General features: G+C 46.4%; 1 protein-coding gene across 1 annotated transcript in view; it reads right to left on the bottom strand.

The window, feature by feature from the left end:
• The window catches only part of LOC115076257 (interleukin-4 receptor subunit alpha-like), a 35,382-nt gene extending 15,160 nt beyond the window's left edge, over positions 1 to 20,222 (bottom strand). Inside the window, exons 1-3 of the mRNA XM_029577498.1 lie at positions 20,076 to 20,222; positions 8,605 to 8,725; positions 5,665 to 5,809 (exon numbers count right to left, since the gene is read on the bottom strand). Coding sequence (XP_029433358.1) covers positions 5,665 to 5,809; positions 8,605 to 8,674 — 215 coding nt within the window. The 5' untranslated portion in view covers positions 8,675 to 8,725; positions 20,076 to 20,222. The remainder of the gene's footprint in view (positions 1 to 5,664; positions 5,810 to 8,604; positions 8,726 to 20,075) is intronic.
• Positions 20,223 to 20,715: the final 493 nt, after the last annotated feature.

Below are 20,715 nucleotides of genomic sequence, written 5' to 3'. Positions count from 1 at the left end.
TGGTGGTGGTGCCACAGAAGCGAGCGGGGGACGGCAGCTAAAGGTGATTTTAAATCGCTGCTTGCAGCCTGCCGCCTGGGCCGTGCTGGCCCGGAGAGGAAACGCACATTCAGGCGGCCTACGTTGGGATTAGGTATTTCAGGGAGACCGGGGTTAGGGGGGAGGATGTAAGGGAGAGAAGCAAGTTAGGGTGTGCAACACTCCCCCCCCCTCCCCCACCCAAAACTGCAGGTCAGAGAGCTAAGGTGTCAGGCCTTCCAGTTAGATTTTCACAAACACCTAAAAGATGACTTTAAAAAACTCTCCAAAGTCCCATAATCAGATATTTAAATTGAAAGCGGAACATTTTGCCTTTTCCCCATATCGTATTGTTCTCTGGCTTCTCCTCGCTCCTTTCCCTATTTTTCTCTTTATGATTCTCCTCCCTCCCACCTTCCATGTCACTTCTCCATCCCATTTTATTTTTTACCTCACCCTTCTCTCCCCATCATATTCCTCCACCTCTGGTCTCTCACTCCCACCCAGCCATCTGTCTCTTACTCCCCCTGCCCACAGTGTCTTCCCCCTTTCTTTTCCCCCCTCCCAGCCTTCCACCTCTCTCAGTTTCCTTTGTGCCTAACTCATCATTCGCCCTCCCCTCCCATGCCTCTTAAATCCTGTCCTTCCTCATTCCTTCCCTGGGTGCCCTCTGTCCCTCTCCCCACAGTCTCCTTCTCCTCAATATCCCACGTGAAATCAGAGAAAATTCCTTTTCACTCAATGCACTGCTGGAGGATATGGTAAAGGCAGCTAATGTAGCTGGGTTTAAAAAAGGTTTGGGCAACTTGGAGGAGAAGGCTGTAAACTGCCATTAAGCAGTCAGACTTGGGAAAAGCCACTCCTTATCCCGTTAGCCGTATGGAATCTGTATATCATTTGGGATCCTGCCAGGCACTTGTAACCTGGCTTGGCCGCTACTGGAAACAGGATACTGGGTTTGATGGACCTTTGATCTGACTCAGTGTGGCAGATCTTATGTTCTTATCACCCTTCTGCTATCTTTCCTCTCTGTCCCCATCCCTCCCACCTACTCATGCCTCCTTTGTTCTTCTCCCTCCCTTGTGGCCACTCCTCTGTCTCTCTCTCTGCCCCCTCCCTCATGTCCTCCCATCTCTCTCTCCCCTCCCTCCCCTGTGACTCCCCCCCCCCCATACATTTCCCCCTCATATCCCCCTCTGTCCGTCTCACTCCCTTGGGGCCACCTTCTTACTCTCCTTGTGGCTCCCTGCCCTCCCCAGATCCTCTTCCTTCCCTCTCCTGTGACTTCCTCTCTCCTTCCTTCACCTGTCCCTCACCCCTCCCTACAAGACTGCCAATTTTTCCAGCAAGAACAAGCCCTATTGGCTCTATAAAGAAGCGATATAGCTCTTTTATAGAAGCTTATTGTAATACAAACCAACAGGAGGGCGGTCGCTCTTTAAATGCACCAAATCTCCTGGGAAGCCTCTGACGTCGCCGCGGTTAGGAAGCAAAGCAAAAGAAAAGGTTATGGGGTATTAAAGCAGAAAGCAGAGACTGAACAGGAGAGGGTACTACAGTGGCTTAAACATTTCCGTCGTCAATGATTGCAGCTAGCAGAGGGAAGAATCAGCAACTTCCAATCCTCTCCTCTTTCAGGGGGAAGTCAGCCTTTTCTCTAAGCACCTGGTAACAGTACAGAACTGAAAACCACCAACTCATGGTCCTGTCCGAGCTGTAGATACAAGGCAAGTCAAAGGACTTACAATATCAAGAAGCGCCACACAAATAAAAAGAAGGCACGGTGAAATGCAGCACTTGGCATGGCCGTAGAACTGCACACCGACAGGAACAGAGGTGAAGAAGTGATTCTTAGGAGTTTCAATACCTGTCGGGACCTGTTTTGACACTGCCCTTTACTGGTCCCCCCCTGGAGTTGCCAGCCTGTGCAAGCACACCATTTGCACACCAGGCAGGGCCGGCCTTGTACCTGCCACGATCTCATGCAAGATGTGTGCGAGTCTCATGCAGTTGGAGGGGGACTTACAGTCACAGGCAGTGAGCCCCCTCCTCGCATGCATTCAAAGCTTCTGGCAGCCAGGAGGGAAGAGAGAGAGAGCGAGAAGAACCAGCAGTAGTGGGCGAGGTCTCTGAAATGCACGGAGCTGCTGCCACAGTACTGTATCCATGCAGGAAACCAGCAGGGCTGCCCCTCCCCCCAAACATGAACAGACAACAGCCACAGTAGGGAATGGTGAATCAGATAAGAACAAGCACCAACCTGACGCTACCCTGCCCATAGGCAGCCAGGAAAACGCCATCCAGTAGCCCTGGTGCATGCAAGGAGCTGGCCTGGCCACTCTTATCCAAGCCTTGGAGACATTGCAGGTGGACTACTGCAACAGCTTATAAAGAGGTCTATCCAATGAGACTGGGGCATTTTCACGTTTATTATCCAGACGTAGCCACCGGGAAAATGTGACTCCTAGTTTGAGGGAGCTTCACTGGTTGCAGGTGGACAGCCGAGTGTGAATTAAATGGACCCCTTTCATTTTCAAGGCGTTGCATGGCGAACGTCCGGTCTGGGTTATTATGCTCCCAGGAGGACGTCATACTAAATGGGCCTTGCTCTGCAAAAAGCTAGGGCGTCAGTGACCCATAACGGGGCCTTTTCCTGTTCTGCGCCAGGCCTGTGGAATAAGTCACCTAAGGAGATCAGGGTCTTGCAAACTTTTGAAAACTTGTTTTTTCCAGCCAACCTCTTGCTTCTTTCATGTTTCCTTAGTGTAGTGATGTTTCTGGGCTTTTGGGAGAGGGAACGGGTGGTAAGGGAGTTGTAAATCGGGACTGGGAGAAGCTGATGACCGGTAACTGTCTAAAGATTTGTAGTTATTACCTTATTGTATTCTGATTGTTTTGGTTCCTATGATTTTATGGTTTTGCATATTTGGATGCGATGGTGCTACTGCTGGTTTTGGAATATTTTCTCTGTATTTATAGACTTTTCTTTCACTCCAAGCACCTTGCTTGAGAAGGCGAGATGAAACAGCTTTTCAAGAAATAAATACAATTTTGTGTTGCTCCTTTCATTTGCAAACCAATAAAACAATCAGATCCTTCCAGATTTATACCCCGGACAGAATGCCTGAAAAATCCCTTCTCTCTGGCTGGGGCAATGAATTTCACTATCAGGCCGATATAGTACAGTGCGCTCCGGCGGAGCTAATTTTACCCCTTATACAGTAAGGGGTAATAGTGCATCGAAAACGCGCGGCCAACTCCCCTGAAACTAATAGGGCCCGAAACATGCAAATGCATGTTGATGCGCGATACAGAAAGTAAAATGTGCAGCCAAGCCGCTCATTGTACTTTCAGAAATTAACGTCTGCCCAAAGGCTGGCGTTAATTTCGGCCGGCACCAGGAAAGTGTACAGAAAAGCAGTAAAAACTGCTTTTCTGTACATCCTCCGACTTAATATCAATGCGATATTAAGTCGGAGGCCCCAAAAGTAAAAAAAAAAAAAAAAAAAGTAAAGAAAAGATTAAAAAAATAAAATAAAATAAAAATCTGCCCGTGGCCTGCGGGTCGGAAGATGGATGCTCAATTTTGCTGGCGTCCACTTTCCGAACCCGTAGCTGTCAGCGGGTTCGAGAACAGACGTCGGTAAAATTGAGCGTCGGCTGTCAAACCCACTGACAGCCGCCGCTTCTGTCAAAAAGGAGGCGCTAGGGACGCGCTAGTGCCCTAGCGCCTCCTTTTACCACGGGCCCTCATTTGCATGTTGTTCTCGCCTGAATCGCGCGCACAGGAGAGTGGCCTGTGCGCGCGTCGGGAGAGCGGGCGCTCGCTGGCTCTCCCGCGACTTTTACTGAATCGGCCTGTATGTGGGATGCTCTAACCTCAGTATCTCTGGGGCTACAGAAAAGCACCAATTATACACTACAGCACCGTTGTGATAGAAATGCACGGCGTAACAATTTAACAATTTAATGAAAGCATTAACTTCAATTAACCAATGAATTTTTTTTAATAGGGAGAACAGTGCTTTAATACGAGGCAGCTCGAATCGGAAGAACTGCGCACGCACACACGGACCTTTTTGTGCAGCACGGCAGATTGACATCTTGTTTAGTATTTGATAATGTTTAGTAATGTTTACTAAATGTTTAGTTTAAAACAATTACTGGAGCTGCTGCTTATTTAATTGGATGTCTTGTTGATATTAAACTTTTTAAGTCAGCTGAACTACATCTTTAATCCTTTAAAATAAAGTGCAATTGTTCTAACCACAGTCCTTAATGTGGTCACCGTTACATCATTCATAACCTATTAATTCCTCACTCATGGGACAATGCCACTCACTCCAGAAAGCCACTTGCCCAGATTGCGCAACTGTTTACAGCCTTAGAAGCCGGCTAGAAAAATGGTCTGAGCTTTGTCTCTAGGATGTGGGTGTTTCCCTCGTGAGATGTGCAGATAACAGAAACATTTAATCTCCCTAGCCTGCCCTTTGTGCCCATCATAAAAGGGGATTTTGTGTCACTCCTGTGGCACATGGTTCTTTTTCCTTCCAATCACTGCTTAATGAGTGGAAGCATGAACTTTGCTGATGAATTGTCATTCTAGTCTCTACGAAATGCACCACAGAGAACAGGAAACTTGCTAGCTTCCTGGGAATGCGTCCTTCAGCCAATCAGTTTCTTCAACTTTGACTCTTTTTTTTTGTCCTCGATTGGGTAGGTTTCTGTATCTCTGTGTGTGTGTCCCCCCTTATAACCCAACCAAGCCTGGTGTGGCACAAAGTCACTGGGGGGGACATTAGGCCATATTAGTTTTTGAGTACTTTGCGGAAATGTAGTAGTTGGGACAAAGCTGAGGTCTGCAATAAGAAATGCAGTAGGAGCGGAACCGAGGCTGGACAGAAGGCTACTGCTTCTATTTGTCTCTTCCTCGTCAAAGCGCTCAATGTCATCCAGTTTCGTGTTTTAGTGGGCTGTGATGCCAACAGGGTGGCAGCCAAAAACACAACATGATATTCCCCAAGAGTCAGGATTGTTCACGACAAACCATGGAAATTAACACCAGAATCTCAGAGAAGTTATTTTGAGCGTGCTCCCGCAGCCCCCAGAATGATTCGGTGCTTCACTATCACCTTACGAACACAAGACGCTGCTATACTGGGTCAGACCGAGGGTCCATCAAGCCCAGCATCCTGTTTCCAACAATGGTCAAATCCTTGAACTATTTCTGCACATTCAAGTGGGCTTACACGGCAACCAAAGCACTGTCTTTGAGCTTTGAGACTGTTTTTAAATCATTCTCTCTCTCTCTCTCTCAGCATGAGGGATTTTAACCATTTTCTCAATAAATGGCGTTCCCAAAGTCTCTTTTTGTCTCGATCAGATTGTAAGCTCTATAAACAAGGGACTGTGTTATGTGTTTCTGTCCTGGGCTGTGTACGCCGAGTAGCGCTATAGAAGTAGAATATAAGGAAAGTAGCGCTATAGGCAGAATGTAAGGAAAGACTCGGGTGGCATGAATACCATTCCTTGCAGACATGACAATGTGGGAGTGCTGCTCTGAGGGGCCAGGAACAGTCCGTCATTTGGATACCCAAGAAACTCTTTCATGATAAAGGAATGCAACAGATGCAGTGCACTGCTTACCGCCATTCGTTGACCGGCACTTTGTACATTCGCAGATACTGGTCTCTGCAGTGAAATGCCAAATGTTCCAGCTCCCAAGTACAAACCATCTCTTTGTCATAATCATTGTAGCACTCCAGGTTCTTTGCCTGACCATCTGTTTTTACTAGATAGAAATGAAAACAAGACAAAAAAAAAAAAAGGACAGGTATATCAGAAGCCACCTGCAGAATTACTAAAAGGTAAAAGGGGTTTGCAGTGCTGGGGAGTGTGTGAAATCTTCCCTTCAAAATCCTAACCGAAAAGGCATGCAACCATGTCAGAGAACTGCACTCATGCAGGGGGTTTCAGTGGCTCCAGTCATCCAGAGGTCCTGCCTCATACAGGAGGGGGTGTGGAAGACTCGCGGCAGGGACAGATCCGGGGCCTTCCGCGGGCGCACTGGCACTTAACCGGCCTGGCAGTGCACGAGTGCAGAATTCTGAAAGAAAGGTTTACTCTCTGGGCTCAACGCACCCTCACTTCTGGCAAAGATGCATTGCTCAGCAGGGGTGAACATGTTTAATTGTAGCCCCAATCTGAAAAAGGCTGCCAAGTGGACCTGTGCAGCTGGGATAACAGGCCTCCTGCCATCTTCGGAGTGACAAGTTTTGAAGCATCCTCCCTCCGACTGCAATAGGAAAACTATCGCTTTCAGCCAACATGTTAGAGACCTCGGTGTCACCCTAGATAATCATATGAACTCCAAAAAATTCATCAATTCCACACTTAAAGACTGCTTTTTTAAATTACATACCCCTCCTTCATCTTTCCGATTTCCGTACAGTACTACAGGCAACCATTTTCTCGAAAATTGACTACAGCGACTCCCCCCTACTAGGTCTCCCCAAGAACACCATCCACCCACTCCAAACCCTCCAAAATGCCACCGTCCGCACCCTCACCAATACCCGCAGAAACGAACACATACCATCCGTCCTCAAGGACTTACCCTGGCTCCCCATCGAATACTGCATCCAATACAAAACTCTCTCCATCATCCACAAAAAGCCCTCCACAACCCCGACATGAACTGGTTCAAAGAATCATTAACTTTCTACACCTCCACAAGACCGACCAGAAATCAATACTTAGCCACCCCTAAGCACACCCTCGCCCAAACTCTACAACCTTGCTTCAACAAAAGCTCAATCGCTTTCTTTAGCCGGTCCCGCCCTATGGAACTCTACGCCAGTTACCCTACGCCAGGAATTCTGCCCAAAGAAATTCAAACAGAAACTTAAGACCTGGCTAAATACCTCCCTGAACCCCTCTCTAGCTCTCACCCCCCCCCCCCCCCCTCCCTCTCCTTCTCTCCCCCCCCCCGTACCCCCCCTTGTTCAACCTGATATTTGCTTCATCTACCTACCTCTTACAAGTCGCTCTTTGTATAAATCCTCTGTAAATACTGTAATTCAAGCTCACGTTAATCGCTTTAAGCTAAGTTTCTGTGTTCGTATTTATTCTTTTGCAAGTTACATGTTTATACGACTAGCTCCCTGTAAAGCGCTACTATGCCAAGTTCATGTTTTATGTAAACCGATGTGATACTCCGTGTATGTCGGTATATAAAAATCTTTAACTAAAATAAATAAAACATATTTTGTACGTACTTATATTGCTTGTGATTTTAGGGGTTCTTACACCTTCCTGATGTACCCCCATGAGTGTTGAGAGGATGAAAGTGAGCAGCATTGGAATTTAAACTAAGGCCTACATTTTGTTAGTTTGGTTTATCTTAATAACACTGCCTAAATCAAAGGGGTGAACAAAACTATAATCTTAGAAAATACAAAAAGACAATTTACAAATATAGGTACAAATAACAACATGTAATATACAACAAAACTAAATAAATCCTTTTAAAACTAAAAGTTTTGTGCAGAGAAGGCTGGACAGGTCAGGCAGTTCTGAAAGCTTGGCCTAAGAGTTTTCCTAGAGTTAGTGCAATTCTTCTTCTCAATGTCTTTCTTCAGGGGGAGCAGGCAATGGTCATGGTTTGGAGCACCAAGCAGGGAGCCCTCCTCCTGAATATTAGGAGTTTCTGGAGTTGTGACCTCTCTTAAAAGGACCAGGAAAAAGAGCTTGCAAGACCGCACACTTTTGAAATCCTACGTCGTATATGGGGGCGGGGGAGGGCCAGGGGTACAACTTCCTTTCAGACTTTCTGCTGCAAAATGCAGGGATGAAGAAAAAAAAAAAACGTGTACACAAACAAATAAATAGCTTTAGGGGTTTCTGTAAGATCCCAGTATCCTGTTTCCTTCAGAAAAAAAAGAAGACAAATAATGGCTGAATCCTTGAGGCAGATATGTAGATTAAAACACATCCTAAATGTCATCGCAAGCCCTTTTTCTATTTCTGAAATGATTTTAGACCTGACCTGATCAGCGATCCAGTTGGTTGCCCGTCTCTGGGCCCAGCCAAACATTACAGGGCCCTTCAGTGTTCCAGACGCATTGTGACACCCAGTGTCATATAAAACATGCACCCCACACTCTGGCATTATGCGGACAGATTAATAAGGTTTCCAGTTTTCGGGAAAACCACCGATAAAGGGAAGGGTAATTTTGTAACATTGCTGGCAACCTTTGCGACAAATACGCGCATAAGTTACCAGTGGTAATCTCTCTGCGGTGCAGCATTTCTGCACGTAAGTGGACGCACGGAGATTAATGCTGGCACTTCATAAACTATGAGCCACGCATCTCTGCTCCGCCCACGGGAGTGCCCCCACAGTTAGGCGCCAACGTGACATACGTGAATACATTTCCCTTCAATTTCACATCAAGCCTATTCTACGCTTAAAATGGGGTCTTACCTGCAGAAATGCTTTTGAGAAATACCCGCAAAGAAATGCAATGTATCTTTTGCCTTGAACCTTATGGCAAAAAGAAATGTGTGGATGTCACCAGATCTTACCTTGCTGGAGTCCAAGTGAAATAAGCAGCAGCCAAAAGAGGCTCATGCTGGCAGGCTGGCATCTGCCCATTAGGCGTTCCACAAGTCACTTTGGAGTTCTGCATGAGAAGATATCAACTACCTGAGGACAAAGAGAAAACGACCTTAATGATCTGACGACCGAGCAAACTTATCAGCGAATATAACTTCATACAACCCAACCAATAATTGAACTATATTAAATATGTTAAAGTGACTGGAAGGAACGCAGTCCATTTCTTCAAATCAGTCTGCGTCTACAAGTCATACTACTCCCAGCACCGTGCTCCTCCGCACTCCCTCCCTCACTGCCTCACTGTAAGCATAGTGATTCTGAAACCTGCCCCCGATTTACAACCAGCCTAACCTGTTTGCTTTTCAGAATATCCATAATGAGCAAATCTATCTCATGCATATTCACTGTGGCTATCCATGAACATTCCCACCCATAACACTCTAGCTGACCTCACCCACAACATTTACTTCATCTTAGCCACATCGCCATGTTTCACTCCTCTCCACTCCACCAACGGTATCCATCATGTTATTCCATCTTACCTCATCCTATTCTACCGCATTCTCCCTCACGCTACCCGATCCCATTTCTCCCCAATGTCCCCAATCATCTTAAGCTTTGGTATTTGGCGGGACGTTTGCAAGCTATTACCCTAAAAACTATTACATGTTATATTTCTAAGCTTTTACATTCCTCAGTTATGTTACCAGCATTCTCATGAACACGGCAGGGGAGAAAGTCTGACACTTCACGCATATCCAGCATAGCTCTCTGCTTCAACGGCAGAGGGGAATGAAGAAACGTGGATCTATATTCAGGCAACAACCAACAAGGACTGAATTACATAGTCTGGATAAACAGATAAGCATGGGTGTAGCTTGCTTATTGCGGTGGTTAATACCCCTAACTAATTAAGCTATTTCACTTAGATGCAATTCCAACACTGCTCTCTACATTAATGGCGGGGGTGGAAGGGAAATAGAATAAAAAAGGTTATTAAGAGCCAAGAGTAACAGATAAGTATGAGAGAGAGAAAAAAAAAAGTGCAAAAGCTTGCTGGGCAGACTGGATGGGCCGTTTGGTCTTCTTCTGCCGTCATTTCTATGTTTAACACCTTAACAGTCTTGTTCAATTTTATAATTAAACCCTAAGTAATTAGAAGCAGGCCTTCATCAAAAGGACAGAAGAAACATTCTGATACAGAGCCCCACAGTAGTGCGAAGTGTACGCACATCGACCAAAAAAGCAACGACGAGACCCACAGAGGGCGATTTTCAAACAGCCTGCATTTTCACTGTGCATTGCCACATTAAGTTCACTTTGAAATAGTTGGGTGATTGACAGAGTATGCGCACACATTCAGTCATATAAAGTTACACCTCCTATTTAAAAGTAAGTACCATCTCCGCCCCATAGAACGCCTCTGCTCAGGTTACACGCATACTGTGATATGAACTCAAACCCCGGGCTATTTTAGTACAGCCATTCGCGCACATAAAACCGCTTTGACGATTGATCCCATGAAGACACAAGGCCAGCATTTCATTGGGCGCACCGTGCTCTTAGGGTCCAGGCTGCTACTGCAGTAAACGCCCATTAATGGGGGCGGGGCAGATAAAGTTAATCATGGACAGTTCTTTGAGAACTAATGCAAATGGGATCTCAGTTTGCTTAACCTGGACACCATACAAGTGCACAGACTTCACGGGGGATGGGAGGACACAAAGAGATATGTGAAGTCCTTCGTGCTGTGGATGAGGGATAGACACCCTAAGTTCAAGCTTTGCAACCTGTTAGAGGGAGGAGACCAAACGATGGGAAATGTATATATTTCAGTGGGTGGCAAAAAAAAGAGTTCAATTCTCACCCAGCAGTTAGGTATGAAGTACCACAACATTGTAATACAACTTAGCATGACTGCATAAGAAAGATACATAACTGATAGCCAAATGTCCCCACCAACAGAAATGACTTGCATGTCACCACAAATCTAATCCTTGACTTTTGGTTAGCCCTGTGCAACCCCCCAGTCAGTCAGGTTTTCAGAATATCACAATGAATATGTATGAGACACATTTGCATGCACTGCCTCGATGGTATGCAACAGGTCTGGGAACCTCTCTGTGTTATCAGGGAGCCAAAATAATTATTTGTACTTAACATTACCTATCAAAAAGAGACAATTTACATACTGCCCCAGCACGAGTATTACTACTCTCCGCTAGAATCTATCTAGTGTTATTTTATTGGTTCCGTTGTCTGTTTTTATGTCATCTTGTTGTACGGTATTTTTGCATAAAATTATGTTTTATATGCTTCCTGTGCTCCACCAAGAACATACATTTTGGACTAGCAGAATAACTTTTTAAATAAACAAACAGGATAATGACAGGCATACAAGACTTATAACAAGGTCACCTTGTCACAATGTAATTTTCATAAGAAAACAAATACACCGTTTCCGTGACAAAGACGCATCTTAGGAGACCCAATGGCTCCGTGCTTGGCAGAACAGCTTTGATTCATCCTGATTTGATTTTTAAATTTTTAACTCTAGTCCACGAATTCTACGGCTGGGAATTTCTAGTCTTGTTTTTCTTTAAATGCCCAAATTTTAAAAGCCCGGCGGGATACGCCGGGCCTTGCGCGCACAGAGTGCATTTTAAAAACGTCCTGGCCACGCGTGCATCTCTGCAGGCACCAGAAGTGCTGGGCTCGATCAAAGGGGCGGGACGGAGGCCGGGACAGCGGCCACTAGGCCCTGTTCTGGGGAGCTGCCGGCGCGCGGAACTTAATTCATCTATTGAGATGTTCCGAAATAACAAAAAATAAAGGTAGGGAAAGAGGTTTTAGGGGTCAGGGAGGAGAGGGAAAAAGGGAGGCAGAGAAGGAAGGGGGATAAGGAAGGGGGATAGGGAAGTTCCCTCCCAGTCAGCTCTTTAATTGGAGCGGACTGGGAGGGACCTGGGGGAGGCCTGATTGCGTCGCCGCGCGGTTATAAAATCCCCCCCCCCCCGGCGCGAGAGTAGGGGCCACCCGCACAGATTTTAAAATCCGGTGTGCATGTGCGTGCGGCCATCGGATTTTATAACGTGCGTCCGCTGGTGCGCGCATGTTATAAAATCGGCGCGGCCGCGTGCGTGTGCCGGGAACCGCGTGCACATGGACCTGCGCGCTCCTTTTAAAAGTGACCCCCTAAGCACGCTTAGCGAGATACTTAATAAAAGACAGGGCAGTCTGAAAGTGGTCTGGCCATCCCATGGCTTGTGTCCAGTCTACCCTGACCTTACCTAACCCTGCGATTCAGAATCATCCCGGGCTTTTGCTAACAGGCAGCTAGACAGGATAATGCTTTTCAGCTGAACGAACACGGAGGCTCTAGAATGAGAAGTCCTGGCGTGAAGGTGAAAGGGGGTAGAATCAAGAGGAAATATTTCTGCACTGAGAGGGTGGTGGCAGCGTGAAGGTGGTGGAGAGCGCTAGAAGCTAAGAAAGCACCGGATAAGCACAGAGCACCTCTGAGGGACAGTAAAGGATTATAAAGCTGAGCAGAAGAGGCAGACTGGATGAGTCGCATGTTCGTTATCTGCTGCCATGTCCTATAACATTTTTTTCACTTGTCTGTTTCCTACTTCTCTGTGAGTCATGGATTTTCCAAGAAACAGCATGAAGATACTTTTCACAGAACTGCATATTGCACAATATACCCTGTGGACAGATAGAAAATGTCAGGCAAGCTTCTGCATTCTGCAACAAACCCTTCATTTTTTTGCTGGCAAACTGGCCGATTCAGTAAAGTCCGCGGGAGAGCGGGCGAACACCCGCTCTCCCGGCGCACGCACAGGCCACTCGCCTGTGCGCGCGATTCTGTATTTAAATGAGGCCCGGCGGTAGAAACAAGCAAAAGGAGGCGCTAGGGACACTAGTGCATCCCTAGCGCCTCCTTTTGGGCCGGAGCGGCGGCTGTCAGCGGGTTTGACAGCAGATGCTCAATTTTGCCAGCGTCGGTTCTCGAGCCCACTGACAGCCATGGGCTCGGAAACCGGACACCGGCAAAATTGAGCGTTCAGTTTTCAACCTGAAAGCCGCAGGCCGACTTCAAGTTTTTTTTTTACCCTTCGGGACCTCCGACGTAATATTGCCATGATATTTAGTTGGAGGGTGCACAGAAAAGCAGTTTTTACTGCTTTTCTGTGCACTTTCCCGGTGCCCGAAGAAATTAGCACCTACCTTTGGGTAGGCGCTAATTTCTGAAAGCAAAATGTGTGGCTTGGCTGCACATTTTGTTTTCTGAATCGTGCGGGAATACCTAATAGCGCCCTCAACATGCATTTGCATGTTGAGGGCGCTATTAGGTATTGGCCTGTTTGTCAGTCCGAGACACAAAGGTGTTGGAGGGAAGAGTTCATACAGCCGGTGGTAAATGGATAGAACAGAGCCCCCCAATGGAGATGGTAGAGATGAGAAAAGCACAGGATATCCTTAGTGATTGGGTGGTGAGGGTATTGAAGATCAAACAGTCATGCAGCAAGAAAGCAAAATGCACAGGCTATTTGGGGTCCGGTCACGGAAGACAGTTTCTGACTTCACTTATGCTTCCCCTGGAGTTTTTCTACGTTTTTCTGACCATCCTTAGACAGGTTATTATTTTCTGAAAAAAAAAAAGAACATAAACTTCCGAGATGTCACGCAAGCGGGTCACTGCTTTATTTCATTTTGAGCCTCAGCAGCTTCCTCCAGAGAGTCCCCAACAGCAGCGGGCTAGGGGACCAGAGCCAGGTCCTCTGCACAGCACTGCACCCGAGCCCCAGCTCCAGTCCTTCATTTGCACAAAACTGCAAGCTATCCTGCTGTGTTTCTTTCAAGTAGCCTTGGACCGGGTTCAGATAACGTACAGCATAAACAGGGATTGCAGAATGCTTCATTTCCAGGCTGCAGCTTCTTTTAGATCAATTTTAGCAAAGTGTTAATTGAAAAACACCCTGTACTTATTTAAAGACAAGGTAGTACAGTGATAAAAGTCAGATCGAGGAGGAGACGAGTGAAGTGGAACAGCCAGTGGGATAAGCTAAAAGGAGCTATAACAAAGGCAACAACCTTTATGCAAAAAAAATAAATAAATAAAACGTAAAGATAAGTGAAAAAGGAAACCGATTTGGTTCTCCAAGATGGTGGCTAAGAAAATAAAGGAACAAAAGATCGGCATTCAAAAGTAAAAAGGAACGCGAAAAGAGGAACACAGGGGAGAATAGCTGAGGAAGCAAGCAGAGGAGATATGATACAGACTTTCAGATACTTGAAAGGTTTTAATGATCCAAAGGCAACGACAAACCTTTACCATAAGAAAAAAATCAGCAGAACCAGGGGTCACGATTTGAAGCTCCAGGGAGGAAGATTCAGAACCAATGTCAGGAAGTATTTCTTCACGGAGAGGGTGGTGGATGCCTGGAATGCCCTTCCGGAGGAAGTGGTGAAGACCAGAACTGTGAAGGACTTCAAAGGTGCGTGGGATAAACACTGTGGATCCATAAAGTCAAGAGGCCGCCAATGAAGAGTGGGTGACTCGCCAGAATGATGGCTACTGCCTGGACACAATACCCTTATTCAATAAACATACACATGGTTACTGTGACTCCAACATCACTCTAAGCTTCAACAGCAAGAGGAAATGTGGAAAAAAGGATTTGCACTCACAAAGCTGGGAGTAGCTGGCTTGTTACGGCGGTTACTACCCCAAACCAAATGTGCCTGATACTTCACTTTCGATGCACATCCAGCATAGCTCTCTGCTCCAACGGCAGGGGAAAAGAAAAACTGATACTTCACGCATACCCAGCATAGCTTCAACGGCAGGGGAGAAGAAAAAAGGATTCACACTCACAAAGCGGGGAGTAGCTGGCTTGTTACGGCGGTTACTACCCCAAACCAAATGTGCCTGATACTTCACTTTAGATGCATATCCAGCATAGCTCTCTGCTTCAACGGCAGGGGAGAAGAAAAACAACCAATAAGGGCTGTATAACATAGTCTGGGTTAAAACAAATAAGCATGGGTGTAGCTTGCTTATTGCGGCGGTTACTACCCCTACTACCCCCTAACTAATCAAGCTTGATATTTCACTTGGATGCAGCTCCATCACTGCTCTCTATATTAATGGTGGGGGAGGAAGGGAAATAGAACCAAGAGCTAAAAGAAACAGATAAGTATGAGAGAAAAAATGTGTGAAGCTTGCTGGGCAGACTGGATGGGCCGTTTGGTCTTCTTCTGCCGTCATTTCTATGTTTCTATGTTTCTATGAGAGAAATCAGACTCGAGTGGAAGGAACAATGGCCAAACAGGTAAGGAGTGATGACAAAATATATTTCACGTACATCAGAGAAAGGAAGAAGGCCAGAGATGGTATTAAGAACATTAGAGCATAACAATTTTCCATACTGGGTCAGACCGAGGGTCCAACAAGCCCAGCATCCTGTTTCCAACAGTGGCCAATCCAGGCCATAAGAACCTGGCAAGTACCCAAAAACTAAATCTATTCCATGTTACCGTTGCTAGTGATAGCAGTGGCTATTTTCTAAGTCAACTTAATAACAGGTAATGGACTTCTCCTCCAAGAACTTATCCAATCCTTTTTTAAATACAGCTATACTAACTGCACTAACCACATCCTCTGGCAACAAATTCCAGAGTTTAATTGTGCGTTGAGTGAAAAAGAACTTTCTCCAATTCAGTTTAAATGTGCCACATGCTAACTTCATGGAGTGCCCCCTAGTCTTTCTATTATCTGAAAGACTAAATAACCAATTCACATTTACCCATTCTAGACCTCTCATGATTATAAAGACCTCTATCATATCCCCCCTCAGCCGTCTCTTCTCCAAGCTGAACACCCTAACGTCTCCAGCCTTTCCTCATAGGGGAGCTGTTCCATCCCCTTTATCATTTTGGTTGCCCTTCTCTTTACCTTCTCCATCGCAATTATATCTTTTTTGAGATGCGGCGACCAGAATTGTACACAGTATTCAATGTGCGGTCTCACCATGGAGCGATATAGAGGCATTATGACATTTTCCATTTTATTCACCCTTCCCTTCCTAATAATTCCCAACATTCTGTTTGCCTACATTGCCAAAGGATCAGCCTTACCATAGAAACATAGAAATGACGGCAGAAGAAGACCAAACAGCCCATTCAGTCTGTCCAGCAAGCTTTCACACTTATTTTTTTCTCATACTTATCTGTTACTCTTGGCTCTTAGTAACCTTTTGGTTCTATTTCACTTCCACCCCTGCCATTGATGTAGAGAGCAGTGCTGGAGCTGCATCTAAGTGAAGTATCTAACTTAATTGGTTAGGGGTAGTAACCGCCACAATAAGCAAGCTACTCCCATGCTTATTTGTTTACCCGGCCTGTGCAATTCAGTCCTTGTTGGTTGTCTGAATATAATTCCACTTTACTTCATTCCCCCCTGCCACTGAAGCAGTGAGCTGCGCTGGATATGTATTCCAAGTGAAGTATCAGGCTTAATTGATTCGGGGTAGTAACTGCCGTAACAAGCAAGCTACACCCATGCTTATTTGCTTATCCAGACTATGTAATTCAGTCCTTGTTGGTTGTTGTCTGAATATAATTCCACTTTTCTTCATTCCTCCTTGCCATTGAAGCAGTGAGCTATGCTGGATATGCAGTGAAAGTGAAGATTCAGGCATTATTCGGTTTGGGGTAGTAACCGCCGTAACAAGCAAGCTACTCCCCTCTTTTTTGTGAATGCAAATCCTATTTTCCACATTTCCTCTTGCCGTTGAAGCATAGAGCAATGTTGGAGTTGCATTAACCGTGTGTATGTTTATTGAATAAGGGTATTAATCACCAGGTAGTAGCCATCATTCCCGCAAGCCACCCCCATGCCTCTTCTCTTCATTCACATCCTCAAGACTTTTTGGATCCACAGTTTTTATCCCACGCCCCTTTGAAATCCTTCACAGTTTTAGTCTTCACCACTTCCTCCGGAAGGGCGTTCCAGGTATCCACCACCCTCTCCGTGAAGAAATACTTCCTGACATTGGTTCTGAGTCTTCCTCCCTGGAGTTTTAAATCGTGTCCCTTGGTTCTGCTGATTTTTTTTCAACAGAAAAGGTTTGTCGTTGTCCAGGGCTCTCTCTCTCCCCCCTCTTTCTCGCTGTCTCTCCTTATACACTACAAATGCTTGTGGAAAAAGAGACGCTCCCTCCCTCTGAGTTCTTATCAGATTTCAGTTACAGCTGTGTGGCCTTCATTTTCTCTCTCAGGCTTTAGTATAAGTTAATTGCTTGCTTTCTCATCATAGACTTAATGGAATAATTAAATAAATACACTTGCCTGTTCGTAAACATTTTACAGTGCAAGACGGTAAACAGGAGTTCACTCAGAGGTTGGCCTGTGGCCTTCAAACTAGTGTGTCTGGGTGAGAACTCTAAATCCAGATGCCATAACCTCTGTAAACATCCTCAGCAAAAAGTGACTCCAACATTCCCTTTATGGAAGAGGAAGTTTGGGAGGAACTATGAACTCTGAAAGTGGACAAAACCATGGGGCTGGATGAGATACACCCCTGGATTTTTAGAGAGCTTCAAGGAGTTCTGGCGAGTCCACTGAAGGACCTGTTCCTTGGAATGGGAGTAATGCCACAGGACTGGAGGAGTGGTCGTGGTCTTGCTTCACAAAAGTGGTGGCAGGGAGGAGGCTGGAAATTACAGGCCGGATAGCCTCAATTCGATGGTGGGAAAATTACTGGGGACTGCTAAAGGAAATGGGCTACCAGTGGAATCAGATTGATTTATTTGATTGGGTGACTAGAGAATTGGGGCAAGGCAGAGCATTAGAGGTGGTTTACTCGAGTTTCTGCAAGGTGTTTGATTTGGTTGTGCAGAGGAGGCTCATGAATAAAATAAGCCTGGGACCCAAGATGGTGGAATAGAATTGGCTGACTGAGAGGCGTCAGCAAGTAGTAGTAAAGCAACCTATTCTGAAAAAAGAAGGGTGATAAATGGAGGGCCTCAAGGATTGCTTCTGGACCCACTCTATTCAATATCTTTGTGAGTGAAATTGCAGAGGGATTAGAAGGCAAAATGTGTCTTTCTGCAGATAACCACTAAGATCTGCAACAGAGTGGACGTGCATGAAGGCGTAGAGAGAATGAGATGTGAAACGAGATCTGAACCAAAATCCCACTGAGCACTTCTGAGTTGGGCGGACGTGACTGGGGACCCACTGCCCCCCTTAAAACCCCCCCAATCCAAAACAAAGAGAAGGCAAGGAGCTTTAGAGGAAAACTCTGGATGAAATATTTATACATTTATTTATGTATTTTATCCCACCTTTAATCGACAAAATAGTACAAGGTGGATGCCGTAAAAAAATAAACAGAAAAATATAGCAAAGAGATACATTTCAGCCTGCAACCTTGCTCCCCTCAGTAAATGTCACCTTTGCATCTTTCTTTTTACCATCGTAACCTGAAATGAGAGTCCCCAGACAGAAAGGTAATCCTTCCGAAAACAAAGCCAAGCGGGGCCGGGGCTTCCATTAGGCAGAGTAGGCGGTGGCCTCAGAGTGCCGAAATGTTGGGTGCAGCAAAAGCCCCCCCCAGCGTGAAGGCAGGAGGGGCGCTGTGCCAGACCCGCACCATTAAAGAAGGGCGAGAGGCGCTGGAGACTAAGTTGGGGGGTGGGGAGTGGATGCCCAAAGGTTCGCCCAGGGCGTCAGACACTCTGGCACCGGCCCCGAGCGCAAGCCCCCTGCCGCGAAGGAGCCGAAATCTGGCGGCGCGCAGAGCGGGACGGGACCTCCTCCCGGGAGCCTCTTAAGGATGCCCGGCAGCGCCCGTCCGTCGCCTGCAGGGTGAGTGCCCTGCGCCACCTCTATCATAAGAACATAATAAATTGCCATGCTGGGTCAGACCAAGGGTCCATCAAGCCCAGCATCCTGTTTCCAACAGAGGCCAAACCAGGCCACAAGAACCTGGCAATTACCCAAACACTAAGAAGATCCCATGCTACTGATGCAATTAATAGCAGTGGCTATTCACTAAGTCAACTTGATTAATAGCAGGTAATGGACTTCTCCTCCAAGAACTTATCCAATCCTTTTTTAAACACAGCTACACTAACTGCACTCACCACATCCTCTGGCAACAAATTCCAGAGTTTAATTGTGCGTTGAGTAAAAAAGAACTTTTTCCGATTAGTTTTAAATGTGCCCCATGCTAACTTCATGGAGTGCCCCCTAGTCCTTCTATTATCCGAAAGGGTAAATAACCGATTCACATCTACCCGTTCTAGACCTCTCATGATTTTAAACATCTCTATCGTATCCCCCCTCAGTCGTCTCTTCTCCAAGCTGAAAAGTCCTAACCTCTTTAGTCTTTCCTCATAGGGGAGCTGTTCCATTCCCCATATCATTTTGGTAGCCCTGCTCTGTACCTTCTCCATTGCAATTATATCTTTTTTATGAGAAGCGGCGAGCAGAATTGTACACAGTATTCAAGGTGCGGTCTCACCATGGAGCGATACAGAGACATTATGACATTTTCCGTTTTAGTCACCATTCCCTTTCTAATAATTCCCAACATTCTGTTTGCTTTTTTGACTGCCGCAGCACACTGAACCGACGATTTCAATGTGTTATCCACTATGACACCTAGATCTCTTTCTTGGGTTGTAGCACCTAATGTGGAACCCAACATCGTGTAATTATAGCAAGGGTTATTTTTCCCTATATGCATCACCTTGCACTTATCCACATTAAATTTCATCTGCCATTTGGATGCCTAATTTTCCAGCCTCACAAGGTCTTCCTGCAATTTATCACAATCTGCTTGTGATTTAACTACTCTGAACAGTTTTGTATCATCTGCAAATTTGATTACCTCACTCGTCGTATTTCTTTCCAGATCATTTATAAATATATTGAACAGTAAGGGTCCCAACACAGAACCCTGAGGCACTCCACTGTCCACTCCCTTCCACTGAGAAAACTGTCCATTTAATCCTCCTCTCTGTTTCCTGTCTTTTAGCCAGTTTGCAATCTTTCCTGCACGAAGTCTCGTGGCGCACGGCAGCCTCCCCCGCCGCTCGCTCCCTTCCCAGAGGCGGAGAGAAGCGCGCACCTTTCTCTCCCGGAGCTCCAGATTCACGGAAAGGGCGCAAAGGAGGAGAGAAGCGGGAGGTAAATCTCCTGCGCTCCCCCCCCCGTGGGACTCCGTCTTACCCCTCCCCGAGTAAATAAATAGCCTGCAGCCCCTGTGGTTGTGTCCCAAGATCCTGTCCCAGGCACGGGTTGCGGGATCGCGAGCGCTGCATGAAAGCAAGGCAGGGGCAGCAGCAGCCTCGATCGCTCCCTCCCGGCTCCCAGCCCCCAGGGGGCGCACGGCTTGAAAATGGAAAAGCGGGGACCGACTTGCCTGGGGAGCGCCTCGGGGCTCGGACCGTCAGCAGGCGCCGCCGGGCTCCTTTCCCCAGCAGCTTCTCGGCTCCGCTTTTTTTCCGCGGCGTTCGCGCTTCCTGTTCAGCCCCGATCACAGGGTTTCCCAGCACTTGCACCACGTGCACGGGTTCACGACCTTCCCGGCTGCTGCCGTAACTTTGAGGAAATTGCGCGCGTTATCGAGGGCGCGCTGTAAGCGGAGGGCTGGCAGAGACATCTGCTCCAATCGCTCCTTACTTACCCTGGCGGCTGTCGCGTTTCTCTTTTGCCCGGCAGCGGGTCGTGGCTCCTGGCTGCTTTCGGAGAACCAGGACCACACCACAACCTTCCTCAGTGTAGTATGAAGTCCTTTGTATTGTATTGAATTAGCTCTGGATGTAGGACCTTCATGAGAACAACCTGGAAAAACGAACAAGTTGTGTAGCCTTCTGGTCCACTTTTATTTTATTTATTCATTCATTTGTATGCTTTCACTTTTATATATATATATATTTTTTGTCTTTTTGGATTTCTTAAAAACAGTCCCAACCCATGAAGATCCTTTCATCCGGTCCCTTCTCAAACAACGCGCCTTATTTCAATTATCATAAAGAGAGCCGCTACAACTTATCTTTTTT

This window comes from Rhinatrema bivittatum, chromosome 14 (assembly GCF_901001135.1).
Source record: "Rhinatrema bivittatum chromosome 14, aRhiBiv1.1, whole genome shotgun sequence".
NCBI lineage: Eukaryota > Metazoa > Chordata > Amphibia > Gymnophiona > Rhinatrematidae > Rhinatrema > Rhinatrema bivittatum.
This window is presented reverse-complemented; position numbering and strand designations above follow the sequence as displayed.